Source organism: Planococcus citri, chromosome 3 (genome assembly GCF_950023065.1).
Source record: "Planococcus citri chromosome 3, ihPlaCitr1.1, whole genome shotgun sequence".
NCBI lineage: Eukaryota > Metazoa > Arthropoda > Insecta > Hemiptera > Pseudococcidae > Planococcus > Planococcus citri.
In genome coordinates, this window is record NC_088679.1 from 52,013,621 (window position 1) to 52,023,011 (window position 9,391).

The window sequence follows — 9,391 nt, forward strand, 5'->3', positions numbered from 1 at the left end:
AAAGCGACGAATTATTTCGAGGATATTTTCAACGATGTTTACACGGAATAGAGAGAGAGAGAAACCAAACAAAAACCCATTGCAGCGAGCGTGTTTTATGCTGTTTGATGGCGTTTCATTAAGAATAGGAAATAATGGACATTATTTTGATGATGGTAAAACTTTTTTGCCATTTTTCAACTTGGTAATGAGAATGACGATGATGGTCGACTCATGTATGTACTCGTACTTGTACTTAGGGATATGTCGAGTCGTTGAAAGATTTTTTCACGATGGCAAGTGTTTTGTTTTTGGTGGTGTTTTTTCCATCTGTGTTGTTGAATAGCATGTGGTAAATGTTACCAACGACGCCGGTAATTTCGTAATTTTTTCGCGTTAATTTATGAAGGTATAAGTAGGTATATTTAGTGGTGTAATGATGTGAAAAGGTGATGAAACATGGGACGACGTCATAATCGTTTCGGAAAATTTCGTTTCATTGAGTACACGTTTTTCTTTTTCCATTCGGTTAATGTACTTCACTAATTTTCGTATTTTTTTTTCTCGATCTTGTTACAGAATCACGTGTTCGAGTGGGCCAGAGATCATAGGGTGCATCATAAATACACGGAAACGAACGCCGATCCGCATAACGCGAAACGTGGATTTTTCTTCTCCCATATCGGATGGCTGCTGTGTCGTAAACATCCCGATGTTATCGAGAAAGGAAAAGGAATCGATATGTCCGATTTGGAACAAGACACCTTCGTTGCATTCCAAAAAAAGTACGTTCGAATGAATTTTTCACATGTAGCGAAAAACCTGGTAGTATAAAATAATGTCGACTCGAGTATTTTAGTCGAGTCGCCAGTGGTGGTAATAAGTATAATATTGCCGGCGAAAGGAAATTCGCGACGATGATAATTGATGACGTTGTGAATACCGCTGGTTTGGTGATATTCCTCGCGCGAGTCTCTGTATTTCGTACGTACACGTACAATCTACAAATTGACCGCATTTTCGAGCTTTCGAAAAAATCGAACTAAAGTTGAGGTAATCGACGATTAATGGGAATGGGGTTTTTGATCTGAAATTAAACTAAACGACCTTAGTGAATTTATTTGAAAGACAACGGGGTTATGTTGATGAAAGCCCAAAATTAGTAAAATACTTCATTGAACATGAAATTTTCAATTTTTTTGAATAATTGTTCTAAAATTAGGAGTTTAATTTGATGAAAAAAAAAATTAATAAAATTTCCATTTTATTTATGAAAAATGTTGAGTTGGTGAGTTTTCATTTTTCAAAAATAGCCAATAAGTTGTTTTTTCATTTTAGAAATCGTTACTCGCGCGAACTATTTTTTTTTTTAGGAATAGTCCACCCTGTTGAGTAAATTCGTGTTATGCTTTATGTAGTGTAAAAGTCACATAGGGTGTTTGATAAGCGAACGCGAAGCCGCGAGACCTTGAAATAACCGAGTTCCACGAAGAATGCAAGTTCAATGCTCCATTCGCCCATCGATCGTATTGAAAATGAAAAATGTCTGCCGGAAAATTCCTCGTTTTCGATCTGTTTTGTTTTTTTTGACCAGGCGACAAATCGACGCTTGATTTGTTTCCAAAACCAGATGGATATCGTTACCTTGAAATTTTCGCTATCAAATGAATAACTATAGCGAGAAAATTCATTTAAAATTTTCGAAATTCTCGCTAGTCTGGGATGGATTTTTGTTTGAATGTTTTTTTTTCGACAATTATTGTTTGTAACCGCTTCAAATTTAAGGTCAGGTGGGAAATCATCGTGTAGAAATTTATTACTTTTTTATTAACATTTTTTTATTTTCACGGTCAACGTGTGTTTTATTGTTTCGATTTTTTTTCTGCTGATCAGCCATTTATTTGAGAAAATGTAACGAGTTTATTGCAACATTGACGTGTTTTCTTGTTACATATATCCAAAATTTGATACTCGACTTCCTTTAGTCGGACATCTTGTGCGGTATGACGCAGAAGTTACGTCAGAGTCGATCGGGTCTCTGACAAATACTCTAAAATCTTTAGGGTATGTAACTTATTTCAGGGGACGAAAATAAGTAAATGCTCAATGTTTTGCAGAAAATTTGAGAAGGTCTTGCAAAAGTCCTTCGTGCTAATTTGATGATTTTTTAGGTACCTTGCGTACAGAAGATTTACCAACATTCTTTTATTGAAAATTACTTCTGTGTCGTGAGTTCTTTTTCTCGTGTTTGGAAAAAAATACGATTCAGGAAAAAGTCTCCCAAGTTTTAAATGCAACTACGGACCAACAGTAAAAAAAAATATGAAACAATAAATATTTTGATGATTTGTATTCTTTTTTTTACTATAAATATCTGGAGTTGAAATTAAAAAGTGCATTCAAAAAAGAATCGCTAGGGTCGTCGCCCTGTTGACCTTTCAATAGTAGTTATGCATTATCGGTTGTCCTCGTAAATGAATAACCATTTTCATTGCAAATGTACCTAGTTAATTTTTGTTTCGATAACTCGAATTTACTTCAACGATTCTCAATATCTTACGTGTGCTGTTTCATTTTCACTTCTCAAAAGGAAAAAAAATGTTTTAGTTCAAAGAATATTATTACGGTTGAAATCGCGAATTCTGATGAAACGCTATTTTGGCTTATTTTTATCTGCAAAATTGAACCCTTAGTCTATGTACATGTATATCTAGAGTATTGCGTAGTTTTCATTGATAAAGTACACGATTCATTAACGTGCGATTTTTCATCGAGAAGTTCACACGTTTTGATTGTATCTCGTAGCTTCTCAAAGTCACGTTAATATTTTTTTCGTTATGAAAAATGACTTTAACGTCTGTTATCTTGAAAAAAAAGCCACAAGCTTTTTTTATGCAAAATTGAAAGAGGTAATTTTTGTTATTGTTACGTTTTTGTAATTGACAACCTGCTGAGACGAGTCTCATTCGTTTCCATATTGATTTCTGTCGGAGTACACTTAGCTCAGGAGTGAAAATTGACCTTGTGCGTTTCAAGGACAATCCTATGAGAGTGGAAGTTGAGACGGAGTTGGTATTTTGAAATAAACTGTTACGAATTTCCTGCCTTTTTATCCTTTTGTTTTCAATTTTCGTTCGCTTTTCCTCAGGCTAGGATTTCTTTTCGTTTGACTCGAATTTACGTACTTTCTATTACGTATTATTATTACTCACTAGCTATCTTCTATCTATATTACATTCAATTTTCAGTTTCTATAATCTAATTGTATTTTTTTTTTTTTTTTTTTGTTACAGATACTACTTAATCTTGATGCCTCTTTTCTGCTTCATTATTCCTACTGTGGTACCGGTTTACTTATGGGGTGAATCTTGGTTGAATGCTTGGTTTATTGCCGCCATGTTCCGATACACGTTTACCTTAAATATGACTTGGTTAGTGAACAGCGCCGCTCACATGTGGGGAGACAGACCGTACGACAGGTGAGTTTTTTTGCTACACATTCAAAATGCTCGTAGTTTATGTGAGTTCATTAACGTGTATGGAGAAACGTGCATAACATTTGTACATTTAAAAAAAAAAAAACGATAGAATATGTATTATTCGAGATAAGTTTTATCAGCGAATTTTTTTCAAAATGTTGATACAGAATTTGTATTGGTCGTTGAGAGTCTAGAAACGTGTAGAGTGTGTTTCGAGCGATAAGCGAATGGAATATTTCGCTATTAATTTAAGAGCGATAAGTCGAGTGTATCTGGTGGGAATTTTTTTTCATTTTTTATTAATTGGTGGTCGTTTTTTTTTCAGATATATTAATCCATCGGAAAACAAAGGTGTCTCGTTGATGGCTCTAGGCGAAGGATGGCACAATTATCATCACGTGTTCCCGTGGGACTACAAGACGGCTGAATTAGGAGACTATTCGGCTAACACGACGACCGCATTTATCGACTTCTTCGCTAAACTCGGCTGGGCTTACGATTTGAAAACCGTATCCGCCGAAATGATCAAAAAACGCGCCGAAAGAACCGGAGACGGTAGCCATCCGGTATGGGGCTGGGGCGATAAAGATATTCCGAAACAAGACATCGACGCAGCGATAGTTATCAACAAAAAGGACGATTAAATAATGTACGAAGTGCTCATCAGTCAAAGAAATCGTTTAAATTATGTAAATGTGTGCACGTACAACCCCTTTGTATGTTATGTATTATGTACCGTACATATGTAAAGGTATAAATTGTTGAAAACGATTGATTGTGGAAGAACGAAAGATTGATTTTCAATCTATGTACCCCCTTCCTCCTCCTCTCTATCTCTCTGGAATCGTTTGGCCATCCATTTTAATTACATCGATGAAAAAAAAAGAGGATTCTTTTCGATTATTTATTATCGAGAAAATCCGACATTTTTAAACACGTTTGTTAATTATTTATTTTTGTAAGTAATATGCTATGGCAGTGTAGTAAGAATATGTGTAAATTTGGCTTTTTCTTTCTTTTATTTTTATTATTTATTTTTTTTTGTTTATATTTTTCACGTTTTGTTTGCCTTTCTATCATTCTCATGTTAATTTATTTTATTTTAATTTTTTTTTTCGATTTAAAAAAAATATGTGAAACTTTGAAGACTAGACAGTAACGAGTATGATGAATTTGGTATTTAGATACATTTAAACTTACATACCTACGTATTACATATTATGGAAAGTAATTCTGCGAATTTTTTCTTCTCTAGTTTTTGAAACTATATAATTTAAATCGGTGCGCAAGTGATACCATGTATGATTTTTTTCCCGCGAAAATTTATTCGATTTTTAAAATGCAAACTGAAATTCTTTTTTCAAATAGATCGAACAATTATGTTAACGTTGCACGGATGCTAAAATCACTATTTGTTATACGAGTTTTTTTTCAAATTTATATGTTTTTACGAGACATTATCAAGTTTAATTATTTCAAACGCTAATAAACGCTATAAAAAAAGAAGATATTACATTTTAGGTTTTTTTTCTTTGTATTTGTAATTAAAATGGCTGTGGATTATTTTTTTTAATGCGTGCGTCAAATTGGGTAATGTCTTACTAAGTTAAATATTTTAAATCACGAAATCGATCATGGATTTTTTTTGTTTTTTATTTATGCGAAGATGTGGCGTGTCAAAGCTAGTCACTGTTTTTGCATCTTTCATTTTATTATTTTTGTCGAAGCGTTAACATTTTTTTTGTTTTTTTTTTAATTTTTAAATGACGCAGTCATTTCGCTGAACATGAACACAGCACAACGATTCAAATAATGAATTGATGTAATATTCAATTTTTTTTTCGCTTGATTGAAATTACTGTTGCTAGGTTTATAAGTAAAGTCTTTGAGATACTTCAATGTAAACGTAAGTTCATTTTATTATCTAAGTTGATCTAAGTTGATACTTGATAATGTTTAATTAATATAAATATTAATGTAAATAAAATATTTTTATGTAAAATTTTGTATTTTTTTTTGTTCAGATTGGAAATTGGGGTTTTATTTTAGAGGCGAAATTTTGAACTTCTGACTTACGAGTAGATGTTTTGCAGATGGATCCAGTTGCGTAAAACGTGCAGATTGTAGAGAGTGCTTGTATCGATAAAGGGTGGAGGGGAGTGCGGAATATTTTGCTACGGCGCTCCGTCACCAAAAATTGGTTTCAAATTTCAAATATGTGTATTCGAATTTTTTAAAGACTTTCGAAATTACCCTTGAATTTGAAATGAACCAAGATTTGAATCTGTTTATTTATAATTTATAAACACATTTGTATCATGAACCGTCTTCAAAATATTCAATATGTTATTCACTTGACGAAAACAAACCGGAAAGTCCAAAAACGGAGAGCTATCGTCAGAAAATCGAAATCCCTGCAAAAATATTTGGAATTTCATTAATGAATTGAAACCAAAATGCGAGGTTTTTCAATTTTTTCGTTGATAATACTGTATTATGCCGCTGCTGCTGCTGAAGAAACTCCTAAAAAAAAATCCGGCCTCAAATGTCATGACTTACCTGGAGAATTTTCCTTGCAGCTGATGTTCGGTTTTTCTGAAACGTTCCTTTATTTGAAAATTTATCCAAGCATTTCAAAGGGCATCTGAATTTTAAAAACCGACCTCCAGACCACAATATTTTTAACACAACTTCTCAAGGCGAACAAAAGAATTTCCAGGAGTGCTTTTAAATATTGCAATAAATTATTTCAGAAATAGGTAACTTTGTAAGATGACTTTTTTGCTTTTTCCGGTGAAGTTACTCAATAGACTCTTCATAATACACCTACCTACCTCGAAAGTTGACATTTTTTTTGTTGAGAAACTGAAGTTTTTAAATTTACTTATTATTCCTTCAGTTTCAGAGATAAACAGCTGATTGCATACCTATACCTACATATTGGCTATTAAGTACATACATAAAAAGCTTCGATTTTTTCAGCTTCAGTCATTAAGTCAAATTGTAACATTCAAAAGCTTATAATTTTCAACCTACCTACATGTATTTTTCAAGCTTATCTTTTTTTTTTTTTAATTTTTAAATCTCAAAATAGACAAGAGTTTACAATGTGCTTATGTGAGTACTTTTTACCACCTGATTGGCATGTTCGATATTTTTGAGTTTGCTGACATGCTATAAAAACTTGATAAAAAAATGTACTTTTGTCATGAGTTATTCGAGTGTTTCTGTTTTATTCTGTTCTATGATTCTAACACCTATTCAGTAGAAAACATGCAAACAAACATTTACTGAAGTCTGAATCAGGAATCAGTCTCATTTGTCCATCAATGAAAAAATTCGTTTGCTGTTCCAAACTCCACCAACTCCAGTTACTCAACACAAAGGTTAACAAATTGTCAGCTGACCTAATCGTTTCGGTGTCTAAATACTTAACATTCAACACGTAGAATTAGGTCAAAATGAGATGAATACGAGTAGGTATAGCTTTAGCAAATTGAACATGAGTAAGTAAACCAATAAACCATCGATCATTATAGGTAGGTATTCATTTCTTTCATCAAATGATGAGATGCGTAATTTCATTCATACCAAGCGCAAGATACAGACAAAAAAAATTAATTAATAAATAATTTTAATTATCAATATAAATACTATTAAAAGAATAATAATAGGTACCTAAAACTATACTTATCTACAAAAAGTGTCGTTACAAAATAAAAAAATCTCCAATATATAAATCCTTTTTTGATAAAATACCAAAGGAACTGAATCACTGAAAATACGATACAAAATCTTCAATTCGTAGGTAGGTATTTCAGTCAGGAGACGAAGATAACACGAATTGCAGTACGAAATGAAAAATTGAACATCTTTCTTCGGAGCATTGATATGTAAGTTGGTACGAGCAGATTCTGGGATCAAGTACGTTGTCGATTTATATCAGCGATCATTTCATTGTACGTAGGAATAACTTGCTCTTGCTGAATACATAACATTATAGGTTTTCCTGTTTTGGTAGATTCGTATAAAGCACGCCTGACTCCGTTGGCGTCGACTGTACGAAGATTTGTAACCCATCCTAAAGCTGCCAGAACGCGGATCATGGCGTTGCAAAATCCGTCTTGATAGTTACCGTATTCGCCAACTTGGTAATCCCAGGGGACCAGGTAGTGATAATGTGGCCATAGACTCTTGTTTACCAAAAATATCAAATTCGTGTCGGCGGAACGTCTAGATGGAAATACGAGATGAATTAGTTCGGTTTCATATGTAAGTGGTAGGTAGTATGATGTCTAAGTACTCTCAGGTACGTACTATTTAGATGAACTAGGCTTAGTTTAACGACTAAAATAATTATCTACCTGTCAACTGGATCGAGACCCCACAGGATAACGGCGCTGTTGATTAACCAAGCGCAATGAAGCGATAAAGCGATTCGTAGAAACCCAGAGATGAATACAGAAACAAGAACAGATTCGCCGAAATATTCCACCGGAATGTTTATAGGCAGAAGTATACTTACAATTGGCATCAACAACCAGTATAAACTGAAAACATATTCAATCGGTATTATTGGGTAAGTAGGTAATGGAATCAAAATGCTGACAATACAATATCAAGAAATCTACGTTTCATTTTACGAAATAAGCAATTAAAAGTAGGTATAGGTATGCATGCGATTAGAAAAATACCGTTATCCGTACGTTTTTTGCCACATCACTAGGCTATCCCTCTCGATATCGCTCATATCTATGTCTTTTTCAGTGTGTTTCAGTTGCGGATGTTTGGTGGTCATTTTACTACCGAGGAATGAATATAAGAAGCCATTATTGTAATTGTATTGATCTTTATCAGTGCCATGATACTTGTGATGTATCCTATGATCTAGAACCCAATCGTAAACAGATCCCTAAACGAAAAATAATATTGATTAGAATCAAATGGTCGAATTTTTTATCCTATAGGTATGTACAATACTTTTTTGTACAGTTTACCTGGCACGTCAACGTGTGTCCTATAATGAAGAATAATCTCGTGAAAAAATTAGCTTGATATGCATTATGACTCCATAGTCTATGACAGCCTAGAGTGACTGATAATGTGGAAAATATAACTAACGCAAACGCTGAAATTAAACGCATAAATTACCTACAGCTCGCAATATTATGACTGTAATGACTTCAGAAGAAAAAAATATTTTTCAATTTATTTTGTTTTCAGATCAGGAATGTTTGGATCGTCTCCGTTGATTTAAAACAAAAAAACCAAAATCTTATCTCGAAGAATCGAAGAAATTTTCTTTCGGAGAATCGATTTTTTTTCACCAAAACCTTAAGCTTGAGTAGTATCTAATAGTACCTATTTAATTTGCACTCACTATAAATTACTGTCGCCAAATGTGCCTGCGTAAATATCAAGAATACTCCGTAGAGAGCTGACATGTGAAGATAAATGAACAACAGTACATTTTGCCAAACAACGTCTTTTTTATGGACGACATTTTCTTGTTCATCTTCCATTTGATCTATAAATATAATGTTAACGATAACGTCGATGTAACTCTCGAACAATAATTTTAATTTATTCGCGTTTTTTTTTACGTAAATCAGATATAATGTATAAATTTTTAGCTAGGTACTTACCGGCGTGAGCCAAACGGTTCGCTGAAACAAGTCGCGTATTGGAAAACTAATTCGATCAACTGATCAGCATATTTTTTTAGTTCGTCGAAGTACTACTTTTTCATTGCTTATTAAAATACGTTGACCTTTTATAAAATCATATAACACCGCGTAGTACTACTGAAAAGTGTTCGAAGCTGTAAAACAGACTGTCTCTAAACTCGGCTACTTTTTCATTTAGGTGTAGTAGGTATTGTCCGAACGACAGGAAGCTTAAATACCACTTGTAATGAGAAACAGTTCTAATTA

At 33.3% G+C, this 9,391-nt stretch overlaps 2 protein-coding genes across 6 annotated transcripts in view; one reads left to right on the forward strand and one right to left on the reverse strand.

Annotated features, from left to right (window-relative positions):
* LOC135840138 (acyl-CoA Delta-9 desaturase-like) overlaps positions 1 to 5,460 on the forward strand; it is a 66,906-nt gene extending 61,446 nt beyond the window's left edge. For all 5 annotated transcript variants that reach the window (XM_065356501.1, XM_065356503.1, XM_065356504.1 and 2 more), the window contains exons 4-6: positions 559 to 764; positions 3,273 to 3,458; positions 3,784 to 5,460. In XM_065356501.1, the coding sequence (XP_065212573.1) occupies positions 559 to 764; positions 3,273 to 3,458; positions 3,784 to 4,102 (711 nt within the window). In that variant the 3' untranslated portion in view covers positions 4,103 to 5,460. The remainder of the gene's footprint in view (positions 1 to 558; positions 765 to 3,272; positions 3,459 to 3,783) is intronic.
* Positions 5,461 to 7,075: 1,615 nt separating this feature from the next.
* On the reverse strand, positions 7,076 to 9,339 carry LOC135840140 (acyl-CoA Delta-9 desaturase). Its single transcript, XM_065356506.1, has 6 exons — positions 9,104 to 9,339; positions 8,839 to 8,985; positions 8,456 to 8,586; positions 8,165 to 8,370; positions 7,823 to 8,008; positions 7,076 to 7,691 (listed from the first exon to the last, which is right to left on the reverse strand). The coding sequence occupies exons 2-6, from the start codon at positions 8,978 to 8,980 to the stop codon at positions 7,379 to 7,381; spliced, it is 978 nt and encodes a 325-aa protein (XP_065212578.1). The 5' UTR covers positions 8,981 to 8,985; positions 9,104 to 9,339; the 3' UTR covers positions 7,076 to 7,378.
* Between the last annotated feature and the right edge of the window lie 52 nt (positions 9,340 to 9,391).